The sequence below is a fragment of the Ursus americanus genome, chromosome 17 (assembly GCF_024610735.1).
Source record: "Ursus americanus isolate L20-20 chromosome 17, mUrsAme1.1.p, whole genome shotgun sequence".
Lineage (NCBI taxonomy): Eukaryota > Metazoa > Chordata > Mammalia > Carnivora > Ursidae > Ursus > Ursus americanus.
In genome coordinates this window covers 44,969,010-44,990,332 of record NC_142143.1, presented here as the reverse complement: position 1 = coordinate 44,990,332, position 21,323 = coordinate 44,969,010, and the positions used below count along the sequence as shown (strand labels likewise).

Below are 21,323 nucleotides of genomic sequence, written 5' to 3'. Positions count from 1 at the left end.
TCTTTGTAAATATAGGCAACTTTTCATTTTACGTGATAATTACAGACCCCATGAAACCTGTATTATGAAAATGTTCAGATAAACTATTTTTAGTTAATGTGGCAATTTTTCCAGACTCAGTTTGGTATGAAACTGAAATTCTTGAGTTTTACTTAACTTCTGTTTCATCTGCCCACGTTTCTTATATGTACCACAGGTCATCAACTCAGAATATTAAAAACATTTATCCATGTGATTGAACCAAAAATTAGTTCAGAAAATAAGTTCATAACATTTTATAACTACAGTCTTCCTATTTACAAGAAGTTTCTTGATGTAGTTCTGGTATTTGAGAAACCCTAATATTTTCAAGATAATGGCTAAGTGCACTTACTTCAGCTTTTATTGAACTCCAGTGAAATTGATCCCATCTGGTAGTCTGTTTTTATTAATAGCCAACTCGGAATATAATGTCCCCTTTAAAAAAAATAAATAAAGCCTGTCTAACTGGTTCAACCGTCTTAACCTGACCAAATTCACATTGTAGTTTAAAAGCTGAGTTGGTAAAGACTGCCAAATTACAGATGTTTTAGATACAATTCCCGAACTCCTTAGGAAACTGTGGCGAGAGAGGAGAAATTGATCAAGCTAATCCTAGAATTCAGATTTTCTGGTTCTTGCTCCATTCAAGGTATACATTTTTATATGATGATGTCACATCTAAAATTTAAAAGAACACGAGAGTAAAGCTAATAACTATTTTCAGTCTCCAATCAAGTATATCCTAGGGATTTTACTCATGATCACTACTTTCTTGTTTTGAGAATTTTTTTTTTCTGAAAGAAAAATTGGGGTTCAAGTATCATTTATTCTAGATATTACATGCTTTATTTTTATTAGGCTCTGATTTAGGGAAACACCTGGAATAAATAGCCTACTTGGTTTTTTTTCCCTCATATTAAGATTTGGTTTATATTTTCCCCTCAGTGGTTCTTGTCAGATATTAAGCTGGTAGCATGACTAACTCTATTTTAAGGGTTTTCAGCACAGAAAAGGGAGGTGTAAAATGTTTATCCTTTTCCATTTATACTGGTGTATTCAATAATTTATTTGAAAAGTATCTTGAGTTTGAGAGAAATTTTTGCACGTGAGTAGACATTAGTGATACATGTGTTACACAGAGTACTGTGCATTCCTGACATTTAATTCTATGACCAGTTTGTTGAAAAGATTAGAGATAAAGTTATTTAACTTAGTTGCAAATATTCAGTAAAATTTGGAGCCTTTTAAAAATAAGGTTTGTTTACATTGTTAAAAAATCTTTTAAATACCCTTTTATCAGACTTATCTTTTAAAATATAATTTTGATATACCAGTTAATCACCTAGCATTTTATCAACTTTTAATCTATTTTCAAGTGACATATACCAGCAAAATGATCGATTCTGTAATTATCTGAACAATTACTTTATTTAAAGTGTTTTAAAATTGAGAACAGACTAATACCAATAGAGATGTTTCTGACTCTAATCCAGTGCTACAAAGTTTATTCTGATAGTGAGAAACCTGGTTCCCACCAACCACTGTCTGTTCTACGTGTTTACCTCCGGTATACATGCATAGCAGTTTCAGAATTATTAACCCATAACTCTGTGAGGAATCACTTTACCAACTAGAATACACTATTTATGTAGAGTTTTCTTTTTCCCCTCTTACAGTTAGTAGTCAAAACATCATTCTCTAAAGTTACTTAGGTTACATACCCCCTTTGGTGTGGCTGTATCATACATTTATGATTAGTCTTTTTTGAGGTCTGCCTTTCTAACCTCCTGGTTGAGTTTTTAAAATTTGCACACGTTCAAGTTCATTCTCTATGTTGTGAAGTTCTGTGGATTTTAACACATGTATAGTATTATCTATCCACCACTTCAGTGTTATATGGAATAGTTCCATCTCTTTGAAAGTTTCCCTGTATGTCCCCCTTTGTAGTCAGTCACTTCTACCCCTCTCCAATCTGCTGCCAACCACTGATCTATTTTCTGTCTCTGTAGTTTTGCCTTTCCAGAATGTCATATGAATGGAAAGCAAAATACATTTGGTTATTTTTTTGGTTAGCAAAATACATTTAAAATTTGTATTGCATGAATTAATAGCTTGTTCTTTTTTATTGTGGAGTGGAATTTTATTGTATAGATATATTATTTTGTTCATTCATCTGTTGAAAGGACATCTTCATTGGTACAAATGTTCATGAACAGGTTTTCATATGAACATAAATTTTTGGTTCACTTTGGTAAATACCCAGGGGCACAGTTGCTGGGTTGTGTGGTACGTCTGTGTTTAACTTTTTAAGAAACTGCCAAATTCTTCCTAAGTGGCTGTTTTGTCTTTATTTTTGAAAGGTATCTTAGCTGGATTTAGAATTTTTTTTTTTTAAGATTTTATTTATTAGAGAGAGAGAGCGCGTGTGAGGGAGAGAGTGAGAGAGCACAAACCAGGGGAGAGGCAGAGGGAGAAGCAGACTCCCCGCTGAGCAGGGAGCCCAGCTGGGGCTTGATCCCAGGACCCTGGGATCATGACCTGAGCCGAAGGCAGATGCTTAACCAACTGAGCCATCCAGTCACCCGTGGATTTAGAATTCTTAGTTGATAGATATTTTTCTTCTATAGTTTAAAAATGTTGATCTACTCTCCCCTGCTTTGCATTGTTTCTAATGAGAAGTTCGCTGTCATTCCTGTTTTTTCTCTCTATATATATACTCTCTCTTCTGTCTGCTTTTAGATTCTCTTTCACTGTTTTTCAGCAACTTGACTTTAAAATTGTGAGGGTTTTGTTCTCTTTGGAGGTTGTTGACGTTCTTTAATCTATGAGTATAGTTTTCATCAGATTTAGGAAAAATGTGGCCACTGTTTTCTGTCCTTCTCTTTCACTCTTTCTGGGGCACTAGTACGTTAATGTTAGGCTGCTTGCTATTGCCCTGTAGTTCACTGTCTCGCTTAATAATGTCTCATATTTCATTGTCCCACAGTTCCTTTTATTCTCACTGTGTTTAATTTTGGATTTTTTTTTTGATTGCTAGCTGTATCTTCAGTTCATTAAACTTTTCTTTAAAGTTTAGAAAAGATTGCTGTTAATCTTATCCAGTGCATGTTTAATTACAGATACTGAATTTTTATTTCTAGAAGATCAGTTTGAGCCTTTTAAAATCTTTTTAACTTTCAAATAATTATAAACTCGTAAGAAGATGCAAAAAATAGCACAGAGAAGTCCCATATGCCCATCACATATCTTCCTCCAGTGACGTCATCTTACATAACTGTAGTGCATTACTGAAGCAAAAAATTGACACAGTATAACTAGACTACAAGTCAGATTCTACCAGTCTTTGCAGGCTCTCACTTTTTTTGGTATGTCTTTATCATTCTGGTGGTATTTTATCAAACATGTAGAGTCCTATAACCACCACCACAAGCAAGATAACAGAACTTTTCTGTCACCATAAATTCCTCTGTGTTGCTAACTTAGGTCTTTTCCGTGCACTTGCATTTCTGTTACCATATTCATAGTTTTCTTTATCTTCTTGAATGTATGGGGTATATTTACAGTATCTGTTTTAATCTCCTTGTCTACTAATTCTATCACCTGTATCATTGCTTGTCTTTCCACTTATGATAATTCACCTTGTTTAGGGTGTATTTCCTGCTTCTATGCATGACAGGTAATTTTTGATTGGATGCCATTTAATTTTATATTATTTAATGCTGGGAGTATGTTGTATTATTTTAAATATTGTTGGGTTTTGTTTTGGGTTACATTTACGGCACTTAGAAGTAGCTTCATCTGGGGCACCTGGGTGGCTTTCAGTCAGTTAAGTGTCTGTCTTCAGCTCAGGTCATGATCCCAGGGTCCTGGAATTCAGCCTTGCATCAGGCTCCCTGCTCAGCAGCGGGTCTGCTTCTCCATCTTCCTCTGCCCCTCTCTCCCTCCCCGCCTTGTGCTCGCTCGCTCTCTCTTGCTCTTTTGCTCTACCACAAATAAATAAATCGTTAAGCTTCCTTCTCTTCATTTGCCCTGCAAATTCTAGGTGTCTTGGTGTCTCCCCTAGCTCTGGATCTTTAACTCACTGAAACCATTGGGCTTCGATTAGGTTCTGCCTTCCCCCTCCCTATGTTTTAGCCTCATACTTCCATAAGCAGTAGGGCTTATTCCTTCATTTGTTCTTTTTTCTGTTGTTTCAGGACACAGATCCTGAGATGATGTCCGTTGTCTGAAAATTATTGTTTTATATATTTTATTTAATTTTCTAGTTATTTAAGGCAGGAGGATAAATACAGCCTTTGTTTTTCCATCTGGGAAGGCATCCTGCCTTATAGAAAATTTCACTGTAGTGTTATAAATACTGGTCTTTTCTGACTTTTGAATATTTAGCACTTTGTAGGAAAACCAATGTATAAACTTCAGTGAATGAAGGCAGCTTTAGAAGGCATGTTTTCTCATACTTGCTGCTTTTCACATACTCTTACGTATATACTTACATTCTCTTTCATCTATTGTGTATCCTTTCATTCCCAGTGAGTGTCAGTGCAATCTATTAGTGAACATTTTATTTAATACAAGATAATGGTGAAAAACGTTAGCTCTTTATGGTTACCTAGAAGAAAATAGAGTACCTTTTGTTCCTTTTTCCCTTTGTTTATCAAAAGGAGATGATGAGTCTTAGTTATTGATCAATATAGAATATTGATTCATATAATCCTTAGAGCATATAGTGGCTGTTGACAGAAACCCTAAACCATGAAATACTTGAAGTTATCCCAAGAGGGAGAAACAAGAAATGAACAAAAACAAGTTTTTCCTTTGTACTAAAATTCATAGTGTTCCAAAGTTACTACTTTTCGCTGGTAAGTTTACAGATTAAATAATAACTTTTATTTTTTATTAAGTATTATTTAGCATGTAAAGTCCTAATTGTCTTTTTATAACTTTTATAGTTTAGGTTATGCCGACATACATTAAATTACATTGAAAATTGCCTTGCCTGCTTTTAGATTTCTAACATCTTTTGATGAAACTAGCATAATGTGAAGGTAATGCATGCACTTTAATTTAAACATAACTAATTTAATAAGGGAAACATTTTTACCCTGTAAGAAAAAACTGAAGTTTTACATTATTATCCATTGAATTCAGAGTTGCCATGAGTTAAGGCAAGTAGTGTTTTAAATTACTAATTTTATAAAATACTAACATTAAAATGGGGTTACTGTTTTTTATGGGATGCATAATAAAATAGTTTTGCTCTCATTTTATAACAGTCATGAAAATTAAGTTGGAGCTGAATATGTGTCACTTAACTATTCTTGGACATCAGTTCACTTGGTAATTTTATTTTGTGAATAACCTAATTCCTTGAGAGATGATAAAGCTTACATTTATGGCAGTAAATTATACTTAGGTTTAAAAAGTCTTTCTTGGGGTGCCTGGGTGGTTCAGCGTTAAGCGTCTGCCTTCAGCTCAGGTCATAATCCCAGGATCATGATCCCAGGGCCCTGGGATCGAGCCCACATCGGGCACCCTGCTCATTGGGAAGCCTGCTTCTTCCTCTCACACTCCCCTTGCTTGTGTTCCCTTTCTTGCTGTCTCTGTCTGTCAAATAAATAAATAAAATCTTTAAAAAAAATAAAAATAAAAAGTCTGTTATTTTTGAGAGAGACATACTTGATATCAGTAGTACATATAAATTGGTAATGAACAATTAACATTTTGGCCTAGAGCCAGGCATCTTAAAGTATTTCAGCCAAACATAAAATGTAAGATGGTCAAAATTAAGTAAAAATATAGCACCCACTAACTTTGTGTTTGTGATCAAATATAAAACCAGAGGTGGAATATAGGTTTTCATTAAGTGAGTTCTTTTTAAAAGTTAAATGTAATAATATTAATTTTCAATGATTTATTTTCCTTGAAAACGTTTTCTATCCTTATTAGATTGCTTTTTAGAGGTAATCCGTGTGTGTGTGTGTGTGTGTGTGTGTGTATGTGTGTGTGTGTGTTGGTTGGTTTTAATAAAATTGATTCATACTTACTATGAATTTAAATTAGAGGTTTTTATTATCCTCTCCCAAAGTAAATATAGTATGATGTTAAATAATTGCTCTAAATTTGAATGTAATTTCTAGTGGTTAGCAACTGTTATTCTGTTAGTTTAATAGGTATACTTACTATTTCCCTAGGGTAAACATTTTACTAAAACTTAGATGAGGGACATTGGTCTTGATATGTTATAGGGGCGCCTGGGTGGCACAGCGGTTAAGCGTCTGCCTTCGGCTCAGGGCGTGATCCCGGCGTTCTGGGATAGAGTCCCACATCGGGCTCCTCCACTGTGAGCCTGCTTCTTCCTCTCCCACTCCCCCTGCTTATGTCCCCTCTCTCGCTGGCTGTCTCTATCTCTGTCGAATAAATAAATAAAATCTTAAAAAAAAAAAAAAAGAAAAGATATGTTACAAATTCTTTGTATCACTTTTGAAATTTTTTTAATCTTAAAAAAAAGATATGTTACAAATTCTTTGTATCACTTTTGAAATTTTTTTAATCTTAAAAAAAAAAGAAAAGATATGTTACAAATTCTTTGTATCACTTTTGAAATTTTTTTTAAGATTTTATTTATTTATTCGACAGAGATAGAGACAGCCAGCGAGAGAGGGAACACAAGCAGGGGGAGTGGGAGAGGAAGAAGCAGGCTCACAGTGGAGGAGCCCAATGTGGGACTCGATCCCAGAACGCCGGGATCACGCCCTGAGCCGAAGGCAGACGCTTAACCGCTGTGCCACCCAGGCGCCCCCACTTTTGAATTTTTGATCTTTCATTTTCAATTTGTATTCTTGAATTAGCATATCTCTGGGGACTATCACCTCTGCTTCATTGATTTTGGGGGGGTACCTGAGGTGCACAGTGCCTCATCATTTTGGAATTATTTATCTGTTCAGGTTAAGAAATGAGCTTCATTATTTTTCTGCTTTAATGTGAAGAAATACATTGTAGTAGAGCATGTACAGAATTGGCGCATTGAAGGACAAAGGCATCCAGAAAGTTGGCATGTGTTGCTCCTCTTCCTTGGAGTAAATTTTAATAGAAAATTGAATTAAGTTCACATCTACTAATCATCCAGAGAATATATGATGTATTCCAGTCTTATGGCATAGGAATAAACCTCATAAACTGAATGAATAACAGCTGTATAAACAAGCATTTGGAGAATGATTTGAAATTACATGACTGAATTTGAATTAATTGGATATTTCTGAGACTAAGAGGAGAATATTTAAAAGAAATATGTCAGTTGAGGGCTAGTTTTTTGGTCCACTTTTTTATTCACCGTAAGTGTCTTCCTTGTGTGTGAGGTCTGGTGGACAGTTTTAATGGGGGAGAGAAGTGGGAGGGAAGAGTTTTTTATATTTAATAATTTCTCAAAGTATCTGCCACTCTAGCCCTCCCTAGGTGGTTAAGAAGAAGATCAGTTATGACATAAAAAAAGTACTTTTTGTTTTCTATGTATCATATTGGATATTTTTGCTACTGTTCATATATTTACATGTTAGTAATTTTGACGGCTTTTGGATAATTCCACTCTAGAGGGAGAACTGGTGGGCGGTCCTTCCTGTGACACGACCCTTGAGTGACAGTTCTATTTGATTGCCTCCAGTACTGTGAGGAAAGGACACGACTCTATGGTGAGGACTGATGGACATACATTATCTGAGAAAAGAAACTACCAGGTAAGATCAGTTTTTTTTTCTTTTTCTCTGTTGTTCATATAGCTGTATTGAACTGTTTAATGTGTTATATTTAACGGACACCAGCAGATTAGATACACTTCAGTTTGAAAAATTTGGCTTAGAATTTAAAATACATGTGTTGGCTTTGACAGTTGAAATAGTTGGGAACATTTTTCAAAATAAATCATGCTATGATAAATGTATATTCTTTTAATGTCAAAACATTTTTCTGGTGCTTCATGTGTATGTCAAAACGTAGATTATCTGATACACAATTTATGACTCCATGGCTGGGTTCTGAGCTAGTATTCCGTAAAACAAAGTGCTGATTACTTTTATATGTATTATTCCTGGATGACTAAACCTGAACTCTTAGGCTATATTCAGGGTAATAGAACATCACAGAAATGTAGATAAAATTGGTTATAATATAAAAGAAATAGAAATGCGAATGAATCCCAGGGCGTTCAGAGACCCAAATTCTATTGAATTTCTCATTAGCTTGCTATCCTTATAATGTTAGGTTTTTGTTTTGTCATTTATTAAGTTGGTTAATAATATCCATTCCCTACGTAGCATGTAAAGATGCTGAAAGGATGGTTGAAGTGTAATATTCCTCTCTCTTTCTTAGGTTTTAAAAGAAGGTGAAAGATAGTGATATGAAGTAGTGATTTAAAAAACATTTTTTAAATTCAATTTTTTCAAAAAAAATCTCCTTTTTTTAAATTTGATACTAAGTTATTACCAAATTATTCAGTGATTCAGAATACAGAAAAGTTCAAAGCTCAAGTAGGAATAAGCTTTAGGCTTTCTGCACTGATACATATTCAGCTTCCCTCAGACCCTTTCACCTGCCAGTTTCATTCCCTCTAGACTGTTGAAGGCAACTAGTATGATAACAGCTTTGATTCACTAACCGTTTATCTGCTAATTATTTATTTTAGTCCAGTTAATCTTTTCTTCCCTCAAATTGGAAAGATAGATAATGGAAAAAATTGTGAATGGGTCTTCATGGTGTTAATAGCAAAGAGCCTTTGATTATTCGATTAAGGTTCTGGTTTGGGCACTGTGCCTAATAAAAATAGTGTCAAATTATCCTCCCTTTCACTTAACTTGATGTCTGAAGTTTCTTGCCAGAGTGTTGTGATTTTAATAAGACATAACTGTGACTATGCAGAATCAGTTCTCCCTGTAACCTTTTCTATTCAGAGTTCTCATAGACTTGACCAGCATGGCCTTTGCTAATTTTCGTACTTGCTATAGCTCCTCTTTCCTTACAACCACTTCCAACTACCTTGACTCATAAGATTTTAATTGGTCACACTACTTGGGCTGTTGTGTCTTTTGATAGGTTTTGCTAAATTATTTTAAGAATATTGTGATTCAAGGCTATGTGGCTTTTCGGTGCTCATAATCAAGTTTGTAAAGTGTAAGTATAGAACTTTTTGTATGATTACATAGTATGGTCAAGTTTCTTCATGGAATCATCTTAATACAGAATTCCAAAATTTACATTTAAGAAAGGAATAAAATGAAATTATATTTTACATATGAAGAGATTTCCTAATTCCTGCTCATCCTACTCTAAAAATATTCTGTTGTTCCAGTTACATTATTTATAAGTAATCTAGCTTCTTTAACTTACTTGAAAAAAATTCGTGGGTAGTGTTTTTCTGGCTGAAAATATTTTCCCCTTTTTTCTTTTGTTGTTACTTAGTGACACTTAATGCATGTTGAAATATCCTTGGAAACAATTGTTTGAATTTCCATTGTAAAATTATTTTATTTTTGAAGCATCTCCTGAAAACTACATGTATAGACATATAATTTCCCATCTGATGTTGATCCGTATGTTAAAAGCATATGGGAAATTCAAAGGAATATTAAATAGATCACTTATATTTTTGTGGGTTGCACTAAAAGTTTGTATATGCTGAGATGAAAGGATTTGGATTTTTAAAAATTCTGTTTTGAGGAATTTTTTTGTTTTTCATGGGTAAGGTAGGATTTCTTCGTACGCTCAATTTATCTTTGAGGGCTTTTGTTTTTGTAGGGAACTTGATGTCTTATAGTGATACTTAAGCATCCTGATAATAATAGGCTAATATTCCAGAGTTTAACAAGAAGGATAAAATTTCTCTAATTCTCATTTCCTTATAGACCTGATGGAAGCCTTAGGAACTTAGTGTAAGAATATGCATTCGCTCACCTTTGTGCTAAAAACTACTGACTTTCAAATGGGTGTTGGTTGAAGTATTGATTTTTTATACTGGTATTTAATTTGTTTCATTTCCTTAATAAATTTAGGCCCAGTTAAGTTTTTGGAGTTTGAATAGAGTAGTTGAGTTTTATTTGCTTAGACTGCTATATTAGGTCAGGTAAGAATTTATTTAAATGATTCATAGCTCATTCTTTTTTGGAAGGATTGTCAGGCTTTTTCCAGGGAATATTTTCGCTAGTATTCTCTTATCTTCCTATTTACACTAATTTACTTCAGCTGTAAGTATGTACAAATCTAACCATGTTAATTACATTAATTACTAATTTAGCTCATCAATGGCTTTACTTCTCTTATATAATAAAACCAAGCTCGTAAACATAATACAGTATTTCCACATTTTGACCCCAACGTGCTTTTACCGTTCTAGTGTCTCTTCTCTGACTCCCTAGTATGAATTTTTTTCAATTAGGAATATAAAGCTGATTTTAATCTCCTACCCATACACTTTTACACTTTTAAGCCTTTGTTTTTAGTTCCTCTTCATGTAATGCCTCACCTTTGTTTACATCATTCAAGAATTAGTTATCAGGGGCGCCTGGGTGGCACAGCGGTTGAGCGTCTGCCTTCGTGATCCCGGTGTTGTGGGATCGAACCCCACATCAGGCTCCTCTGCTAGGAGCCTGCTTCTTCCTCTCCCACTCCCCCTGCTTGTGTTCCCTCTTTCGCTGGCTGTCTCTATCTCTGTCAAATAAATAAATAAAATCTTAAAAAAAAAAAAAAAAGAATTAGTTATCAATACTCCCAGAAACTCTTCCCTGATGAGCTCAGTGCTCCTTTTCCTTGCTCTCATACCCTTTGTAATACTTCTAGTTTAGTGCTGACCGTAATACATTGTAGTTACCTGTTTATTTGTCCTTGTCTTACCTGTGCTGTCTAATACTGTATGCATTAGCCATAGTGGCTGTTTAAATTCATTTAAATTTAAATTTAAAAATTTAGTTTCTGAGTTGTGTTAGCCGCATTTCAGATTCCTACCAGCTGTCTGCTGTTAACGACTTCCATATCAAACAGTGCAGGTGTAGAACTCTTCTGTCATTGCAGTGTTACTGTATGTTACACAGCTTGTATGTTACAAGCTTCTTGAAAACTGGAGCCATGTTTTTTCTTATTTTGGTAATGCCAATATATGCCAGTGTCAATGCTGATATATAATTACCCATGATTTTGGGTAAACAATAGGTGTTTAATGCATGTTGTTTTAATAAAATTAAAACAAGAAAATAAGTGAAAGGAAGAAATTGTGGAGTGTGCTGGGTAACATACTACTGGTATTTCCAAGATTTTTAAATGTAACTCCAAATGGAGCATTTTATAATATGAGGTCATTGATCATGTCATGTTGGTTGGTTCAGGGTTATCTATGTGGATCTAATGCATCCCAGTCCATATGTTCCTGAAGAAATACCTCACAGTCTAAAATGCTACGTTAATTAACTTTGTGGAATATATCATGTCATATTACTATGGTGGTGATTGTATAGCCATTTCCTCTTCCCTCCCCCTGTCATTAAATACTTCATTTCCTTTTTATTAATTTTTTAAATCGCAGAAGTTATAGAGGCACATTGCAAAAGCTTTGAAGAATAACGGAAATATAAAATAGAATGTGAAACTTTACCCTGTTTAGTGTATCATTTTAGATCTTTTCTAGTGACATATAGGTGCAAATGTGATTTGTTGTCTTTGTTTTTAACAAATATGCATTTTCTGCGCTTGCAAGTTGTACTTAATGGGGAAGTTTCTGTGTGCCACCCTTTTTCCCCTGCCTCCTTCCCAGAAGTAATCACTAGCTTGAATTTTGTGTTTCCTTCTTTTTATTTTTATAGTTTTGTTATATGCGTGTTTCAGAATATACAGGTGCATCTTTCCTTTATGTGTTGTGTGGTCATTTTGGGGAAAGTGGTACTGTATATTTCGTTACTTCATATAGGAAAAAAGATAATGAATTTCCAGTCCATGCAGAACAATTTCCCAGATATTGCTAAAAACCTCAATTACCTGACTATACAAGTATTTTTGCATAAGATAAAGCATTTAAACAAGTTGCTTAATTATTTTAACACATACAAACGCATGAATAGATGTGTTTCCATTCAGTTTGCAAGACAGCTACATAGTACTATATACAAATTACATTTTTATCTTTTGTACTGCAGTAAAAATGTAATGTAAATAAGGACTGAAATGCCTGTTTCTTTTATTCTAAGTTATACCTTACTGAAAATTTATGTCTTTCTGCTGTCAGGATACATCTTACACGTGGTATGTTAGAGTCATAGTTGTAACATTATAGCTTATAACCATTAATGATTGGTTACCTTATAGTATGACTGAAAACAGCACCAACATCAGAGCATCTTAGAATCTGTAATAGGTTAAAGTATGTTAAAGATACATAATATAAAGAATACTTAAAAAAGTGAACAAGAATTTTTTAAAAAGGGGTACTTAGCAATTCAAGTTGATCTGGTGCCCAGAGCAGAAAGATGGAGGCTTCATCATTGTTACTGTTTGGCGTTGGGTTAAGGTGAAATAGCTGAGGAAGGAATTAGTTCAAAATATGTCTGAAACCAATGAACTGGCTCACAGCTTACTCTTCTTTTCCCTTGAAACTCTTACAAACAAATGGCTGTAACCTGTTATCTGTAGCCAGAGATGAAGCAAGGGGATAGAAAAAACTCAAAATGGATGACTGTTCACTTGCAGTTACACGAAGAGGGTGCTCTTATATTTACACTTTTAAATGTGATGCTTCTGCTTATGTCACGATCACATTATCAACAACAGAAGTCCTTTTGACTCCATAACCTAAATATTTTCTTAATAAATTGACATTTATTTGTTATTTTTGGCACCTCTCTTTTTTCTTCTCTGGCCAACCAAGAACGCGAAGTTAATTGAATTCCCAAGGTACTCATTGGTTGGCTCGTTTTTACAGGGCTCTAACAATGTTAGCCTTTCTTTGATTGCATTATATTTTCTTATCTTCTTTTCCTCATCTTCTGAAATCATCAAATAAGATGATTTTTTTTTCCAAAAAGCAAGTTTCACCAAGATACATGGTATATTGTACCCTTAGTATCTTAGTAACTTTTTCACAGTGCCCCTAGGCCAAAAGAAGTAACTAACAGCTCTGTTCAGTAATTAGTTCTAAGCCACTTACAGTAGTAATTAGCATGGTATCTGACAGATACTGCAGTGTTTCCCCAAGATTTAAAATACTGGCAGCATTCCTGTATTCACTGTGGTACTCCTTTTGGGAACTTAGGCCATAGGTTTTTACACAAGAAATACTATGTTCTCTTTCAGAAAAATATTTTCTATAATAAAAAAACATTAAAAAGAAAAAAAATATTTTCATTTAAGGAGCTTGCCTCAATCATATATATGAAATGTGTTCATCATTAAACAGAAAGTTAAAACATTAGTGCAATATTTCTGTGAATCAGAAAAAATATAGAAGTAAACAAAGTTATTTTTTAAAATGTACTCAGGCTCTGCTTAGATTCTGGGATGATTGCATCAATGGTGGCAGCTTAGTTTTTTAAATCTTTCTGAATTTCCACATAAAAATAGAACAACCAGGTAGCAAAACCCAAACCCATGAGAACATTTGTAACAGAACTTGGTCATGAGGTATCTCCATGAATCCCCAAATATAAACAAATGAGAACCAAAAAACCTACACTTTTGGGTGCGTGAGAAAGTAGAAAGAAGGATTAGAATGTCTGGCCTGAGAATAGAAGTATTTCAAAGGTGGTGAACAACCAATTTGAAAGTGATTAAGTGTGATTATCCAATTTGAAACTAGGAGAAATTTTGCTCACTATATTAGATCTTGGTAGAGGACCTGTGGCCTGAAGTAACTTGAGCAGTCCTGTCTATGAACTCGAAAGACTGGCCTACCAGTGCTCTTTCCCAGGACCCTACTGAGAAGTTTCTGGGAATGGAATCACAATTGAGCAGTATAGAAGCAACAGAGACAGAGGAAAGAGAACCTCCAGATAAAAATGGTAGAGGAGAACAGAGCCAGAAAAATCTCAGAAAACAAGTCATTGTATTTTTAAACATTGCATGAAAACAACAGAAGAGGGAGCTTTATGAAGTTAGAAAAGTTTTTTGAACCCAGATATATTCTCAAAATTCAGGAAAATTAAATTCACAAAAGGTCTTTCAGGAATATTTTTAGGAGTGCTTTTACTAATTTTGAGTCCCCCTCATCAGTGTTCATATTGATGACATTTGATGTCAAAGTTTTAATTTTTTAGAGAATTTATGGAGGTTGTGTGAAACATTTCCCTGTTGAAATCAAGTAAGTGAAAATATTCGATATCTTTTGAAAGATTTTTTTATCTTTCATATTTAATCTATCTGAAATTGATTTTTGTATACAGTGTTAGGAGTCCAATTTCCATTCCTCGGCATATAGATGATTTTATCAGAATCATGTAGTGATTTTTTTTCTGCCTTCCTCAACTAATTAACAGGACTATTCTATCATAAATCAAGTTACTTTATATTCATGGGTCTGTTTTTAAAATCTCTGTTCTATTACTTTGATGTGTTTGCCTACACCTGCACCAGTACTGAATTTTAGTTACTATACCCTTGTGTTAAATCTTCATGTCCGTCTTTCATTATACCTTTGTCTTCCTGAGTGTCTCGACTTTCTTGGCCTTTTGTTCAATGACAAATTTACAATATATATAAAAAAGTATTGAGTTTATAAGTGGAATTTCATTGACTTGGGGAAGAATTGATATGTTTATGATAGTCTTCCTCTCCTGAATTCATATGATCTGGTCTTCTGTATTTTCTCTCAGTAAAGTTTTATTATATTTTTAGTAATAGACCCAGATTTATGCATACAGTTTTGGTTTTCTGGTAAATGGTATTTTAAAAATTGTGTTTTGTAGGTGTTACTATTATATTGACATACAGTCAACTTTTTAAATTGATTATTGTATCAGTGTTGCTAAATTCTTTAAATCTCAAATTTATTTGTAGGTTCTTTGGGGGTTTTCATATAAATAAACATATCTGGAAATTACAGTTTGGATACTTTCATAATTTTTACTTACATTTCTTTTCTGAACTCATTAATACTTCTCAGACATTGTCGAATAGAAGTGTTAATAGAACTCTTTCTCTTGTTACTAGTCCTAAAAGCTTTAAGTTGTCAGCAATAAATACAATATTTGATGCAGTATCTTTTTTATAGATGTAGTTTATCAGGATAAAGAAATATTTTTTTCCTCTGTAGCACTTTTTTCATTTTTAAGGTTGTTGTCTATGTCCCTTTTCTCTTTGTCAGTCTTGCTAGAGACTTGTCAGTTTTACTAGGAATTTTTAGCTTTAGTTATTTTTATTTTATTTTTTGTTTCATATTCATCATTTTGTATTTGTTCATCAGTCTTTAATTACTTCTTAGGGTTTATTGTAATGTTTTTTAATCTTAAGTGTTTATGATGAGATTTTTCTAGTTATCTTTCTGTTGCTGATTTCTCATGTAATTCCACTGTAGCTATAGAATATGATTAATATGGTACCACCTACTTGTTTACGAACTTGAACAAAATGCATATTGACCGTTTGGTGGGTGTATTGGCTGTATTTCTCTTCATTGGATCAGATTTGTTAATCTTGGTGTCTCTTATCTTCTTTACCCACATATTTACCCATTATTATTTACATGTTATCATTATTTATTCCTTTCTTTAGATCATACCCTTTTATTTCTTTAATTATTTTATACATTCGTATGTTTGATGTGTGATAAATCAAACAATTGGAAGTTGCTACAGATCATTCTGATGTCTTTTGTTTCTGCTGATTCTCCCTTATGGTACCTTATTTCCTTGTGTGTGTGTGTTAAGTTACCATTTCATGTTTCCTAGAACTCTGGGAATTTGTTGAATATTAGGTGGAAGGACATTTTTCCCAAGGGGATTTGATTTTCATTTGCTTTTGCTGATGCCTAAGGGACTACCAATCCAGGACCAATTAAAAATAAAATGTTAGCTTAGGTTGCAATCCACATAGGTATTATGAATTCAGGCTGGTTTATGGCTATAGAGTCTCAGAAGAGCTTTCCTGTACCTCTTGCTGCCTAACATCAAAATCATGACATTCAAGTGCCTTCTTTACTAAGAGGTTATCACAGTTATGATGTACCCTTTTAAAAGGTGCTGGTTTATGAGAAGGTCTTTTAACAGGTTTTCTATCTTGGACAGATTCCCCTTTAGGGGTATAAACTTGTGGCTTTTCTGTACTCCAGCTTTTACTTTGTTTTGGGGTGCTGAATTTCCTTCTCTCCTTCCTTTCCAACGTCCCAGGCTCAACAATTCATTTAAAAATAAAAATGTAATCACTGTCTTAGTTTTCAGTGATATTTTGTTCACACTGTATCTGCATTTGAGAATAATGCCTGGCATACGCTCAGTAAATATTTGTTGGTTGGCTGAATCAATATTTCATGGAGCATTTTTTAGTTGGTTTTGAGTGGAGCATTTTGTTTTTTGTTTAGAGTATACCCTAGTACCAGAAATATATATCTTGATCATTTTGTAGGTGTCAGCTGAAATTTCACTTCTTAGGGCAGCATTTCCTGTTTCTATTATATATTCTTATTGTTCGTTATAATTTGAGGGGGGGGGCTGGTGTTATTTCTGCTTCTTATCATCATCCATAATTGAAAAAATTTGATAGTTTTTTTTCTTTCCTTTCCTTTTCTTCTTTTCTTCTACTTTTGTTTTTTCTTCCCTCCCTTTCTTTCCTGCCTCCTTCACTTCCCTTTCCTTTCTTTTCCTTCCCTTTCTTTATAGTGTCATTTTTCTTCTACTTGAAGAGCTTTTTAAGTTTTTTATTTTATGTGTAATCTAGGCAGAATTATTTAAAGTCATTAAGTTTTTATTTAAGGAATTTCGCATGTTGTGGTTCCTTCCCCTATCAACTTGGTTCCTCCAAAGTTTGAGTCATAATCTTCAATATAGCCTTTTTAAAAAGAACATTTGCTTAACCCACAATTGTCATGTCCATTTGTCCACAGTTCTTTTAGTTGGGCTTCTTTGATCTCTACTTGAATAGGGACGTACTGATTACATACTTCAAAAATTTCCAACCTGTAATCTTTGGGACCCAGTTTCATCAAGCCATTTATTTTAGGGCCACTTTTAGGGTCAGAATAGCTGGATCTGCCTGGTGGTCAATTTCAGACACCCTGTATATGTGTGTCAGTTGAAATTGTATTCACTCCTAAACTGTTTCACACCCTGGAATAGTACAGATCTTTGGGGTAGACCAATTCCTAAGATTAAAAAAAATGACTATTAGACCTTATATAGTATCTCTGTCAAGTAGTTCTTTTCCTACAGATCTAAGAAATAGTTCTGTGCTTAAAGCAAACCACATATTTACTCCATGAAGTGTTTCCAAGAATGTGAGTCTATAGGATAAAGACCCATCAGGATAGACGTTAACTAAAAAACATTTTTATGTTGCATTCCTGATGGTGATGATTCTTTCACATTTGTATGTCGGCAGAAGTCTTTATTTCATCTTTATTTTTGAAAGTTTCTTTTTTTTGCTTGGTGTGTAATTCAAGATTGACAGGGTTTTCTGATTTTAGTATTTTAAAGGTTTTGCTTTACTGTCTTCTAGCTTCAGTAATTTCTGACAAAAAATCCGTCATTCTTATCTTTAATCCTCTACGTAATGTAACTTTTTCTCTGGCTAGTATTAAGATTTTTTTATCATCGATCCTATATATCTTTTTTTTTTTTCCTTTAAGATTTTACTTATTTATTTATTTGAGAGCAAGAGCAGGAGTGGCAGGGAGAGGCAAAGAGGGAGGGAGAAGCAGACTCCCTGCTGAGCAGGGAGCCAGATGCGGGTGGGATCTTGACCTGAGTTGAAGGCAGATGTTTAACCTGCTGAGCCACCCAAGCACCCCTGGTTTTACACATCTTGAATGATATATCTTGGTATAAGTTTGAGATTTATTGAGCCTCTTGATTTTGTGTTTAGAGTTTTTATCAAATTTGGGAATTTTTTATCCATTATTTCTTTAAATGTTTATTCTATCCCTTTTCTATTTTGGGGATTCACTTGAAGTTGTCCTACAGCTTACTGATGTTTTAAATTCTTTTATTTCCTCTGTTTTATTTTGGTTAGTTTTTATTGCTGTTTTCAGTTTCACTAATTTTTTCTTTATCACGGCAGTTATTCTAACTTCTACAAACAAAATGTAGTTATAATAACTGTTATAGTGTTATTACCTATTAATTCTATCATCTGTGTCCTTTCTGGTCTGTTTATGTTGATCATTGGGTTTTTTCTTCCCCATTATGTGTTTTATTTTACTGCTTCTTTGTATGCCTAGTAACTTTTGTTTGGATGCCAGTCATTGGAAATTTAACCTTTTCAGTGCTGTGTATGTTTTTTGGTTAATATTCTTGAGCTTCCTTGGGGACAGAATTTAGTTACTTAGAAGCTGTTTGAGCCCTTTGAGACTTCTTTTCTTTTTCTTTTACGTTTTTTTTTAACACAGAACCCCAGTAGCCTTTAGCCTAGGCTAATTTTTCCCAACTTTGAGACTGTACTCTTCTGAGTACTCTACACAGTGCCCTGTGAATTATATTTTAATACTCTGACTTGTGGGAACAGCCCTGTGTGAGTCCTGGAGAGTGTTCCACTGTGTCTTTTTCCAGCCTCTGGTATTTTTCTTTGTGCATATGTGGAGCAATATTTAGCTGAAGACTCAGGAAGGACCTTGTTCAGATCTCTATAACTCTTTTTCTTGCAGCACTCTTCCGTCTGGTACTCTAGACTTTTTCTCTAGCTGCCTTGGCCTACCTTGATCTGAGCTACACTTCCTCAATTTGCAGAGATTTCTGAGTTCCACCAGGGCTTCCTCTCTCTGCACTGCAGCGCAGAAACTCCTCTAGTGTGTAAGCAAGGGCACTTCTAGGGCTCGCATCAATTCTTTCTCTCTCAGGGGTTATTGTCTTGAACTGCCTTATGTCCTGTGTCTGAAAACCATTGCTTCATGTATTTTGTCCTTTTTTAAAGTTGTTTCAGGTGAGGCAGGAGGGAAGGTTGTTCCTACTCCATCTTGGTTAGAAGTACAATTCGTAAGATTTCATTTTTTTTAATTATATTTTGGTTGAGAAGATAGATGAGAAGTCATTTCTGATAAAGAGAACAAGCTTTTGTGTCAATATTCAGTTAAGGCTTTTGAATACTTTTTGTTGTGTAAGACTCTATGTGGTTTGTAATACACAGAAATATTAGACCTGTGTTCAGCACTTAAGGTCATTTGGAAAGACACATAAAAGAGTGCAGGTCAGCAAATATATTACAGTTCATACATGAAGTCTTCATAGCTGTGATTCTCTTTAACCTAAAGCAAACAATTGCATGATTTCCCTTGAATTCCCTTCCTCAAGATTTCCTAGACTCTAATAGACCTGTAAATACAGTAGCCATTTATCTTCTCAGCTGAGGTAATAATTTTACTAGTATTCCTAGTAAAATATGTGTTCTGTAGCATAGAATAGTAAATCATCTCTTTAATATTTAACCTGGCTCAGTAAATTAACAACACCATAGTACATATGCTAATAAAAAAAAGAAAAAGGAAGATATTTTTTCAGAAATAAATAGGAAATGAAGATCTTTCTTATTTAGGGCCAGAAATGTCAAGAGAGACTGCTTGAGACATATGAAATTTAAACCTATTCTTCTCTAGTGGGGTAAAGGCATTGTAATAAAGCTGAAAGAATATGATTGGTAGAGTAACATTTTTGGGATATTATACTTTACTTTCTAATTGTATTACTTTGGACCAGTTAGGTAAAGTCTTTGACACTCTTCATATTTAAGAGTGAGATCTTTAAATGCTGATTGGTTTCCTTGTAGAAGCATTTCAGTTAACAAATACAGTATAGAAGGTGAAAATAGCAAATCGCCATTAGAGCATCATAGTAATAGATGCTGCAAGCAATATCCGTGGATGACTGCTGTAATTAGTAGGCAGAAATTTAAGGTCAAACAGATACTTGCACACTCTTAAAGAACTTATTTCAAAACATTCAGTGTTTTAATGGGAAAATAGGAATTTATAGTTGAGAAGACTGGTCGATGTACCAGCTTAATCAAGATCAAGATTAATATCACCTGTAATAAGACATATCATCATCATATACACTTCTGTATATGTCCATGTAGGATGCGCTGGAGAAGGACATATTACCTCTGCAGTGAGGTGGCTTTAAAAGTACGTAACCTCTATCTACTCATGAGAAAACATAAGACCTACTCACATTGCAGGACATTTTATGGTGTAGTTACATAAGTACAACTAATGACATCAGTGTTGTGAGAGGCAAGGAAAAACAGGTAAAGTCCAAGGTTGGAGAAGACCGAGGAAACATAAAACCAAATGTAATGTGGATCCTGGGATAGAAAAAAGACATTAGTGGAAAAACTGGTGAAAGCTGTATAAAATTGTTTAGTTAATAGCTACTTTCTTAGTTTTGGTACTTGTACTATGGTCATATAAGATGTTGCCACTAGGGGAAAGTGGGGCATATGGGAGCTTGGTACTATTTTTGCAAGTCTAAAATTATTTGCGAATAAGAAGTTTTTAAAACATGGTGACAGTGTTTGTGGACAGCTTATTACCATGTAGTTAAATTAGTCTTTTTGTTGGGTAAGTACCTCATTTGGATAGTATGTGACATTCATTTCCCTTGAGCAATTTCAGTTTTCCACAAAAAATATATACTTACAAGAGGAGGACAGAGAGGTGGTTCTTACATTTTCACTGGTGGCATTCTATAAGCAGGTTAAGGAAAGAAAGAGAAGGATTGAACATTTACAGTTACAGATGTAAATCTTCATCCTTCAGTTTTCAGGTCCATGCCTCACCCCTGCACTTTGGCTAAGTACCAAGATTTAGAGCCTATCCATTTGGGTTTTTTTCTGGAGAACAAACCTTTGGTATCTTATTGGAGACACAGGGGTTGGTTATTCTCCTGATTAACTGTGATAGGGGAACATCTTTGATTTATCTAGAGCCTGTAGACCCCACCCTTCCATGCCTCAGTTTGAGGTAAAAGTAATCATCTTACAGAGGTTTTGTTATGATTAAGTGAGTTTTTATATATATGTGCATTATGTATATATGTCCCTGTGTAACGTGTATGCATACATACATACACATACATACACACACAGTGCTTTGAGCAGTATTTATCATTCGGTAAACATTCAGTACTTGTTAGTGC

The 21,323-nt window shown here is 34.2% G+C and overlaps 1 protein-coding gene and 1 non-coding gene across 7 annotated transcripts in view; one reads left to right on the top strand and one right to left on the bottom strand.

The window, feature by feature from the left end:
• CNOT2 (CCR4-NOT transcription complex subunit 2) overlaps nt 1-21,323 on the top strand; it is a 117,132-nt gene that overhangs the window by 39,686 nt on the left and 56,123 nt on the right. For 3 of the 6 annotated variants that reach the window (XM_087868930.1, XM_045789588.2, XM_045789590.2), the window contains exon 1: nt 7,614-7,754. The exons of 1 other annotated variant lie outside the window; for it this stretch is intronic. Coding sequence is in view for 2 of the 5 variants with exons in the window: in XM_045789587.2 (XP_045645543.1) it covers nt 7,682-7,754 (73 nt within the window). In the remaining 3 variants the exon portion in view is untranslated. Of the gene's footprint in view, nt 1-7,611; nt 7,755-21,323 lie in introns of those variants that run through there. 2 more of the 6 variants (XM_045789589.2, XM_045789587.2) reach the window with 2 other exon arrangements.
• LOC123787335 (small nucleolar RNA SNORA18) lies at nt 17,382-17,514 on the bottom strand. The gene has a single exon (XR_006778146.1). It is a non-coding gene; the product is annotated as a small nucleolar RNA SNORA18 (small nucleolar RNA).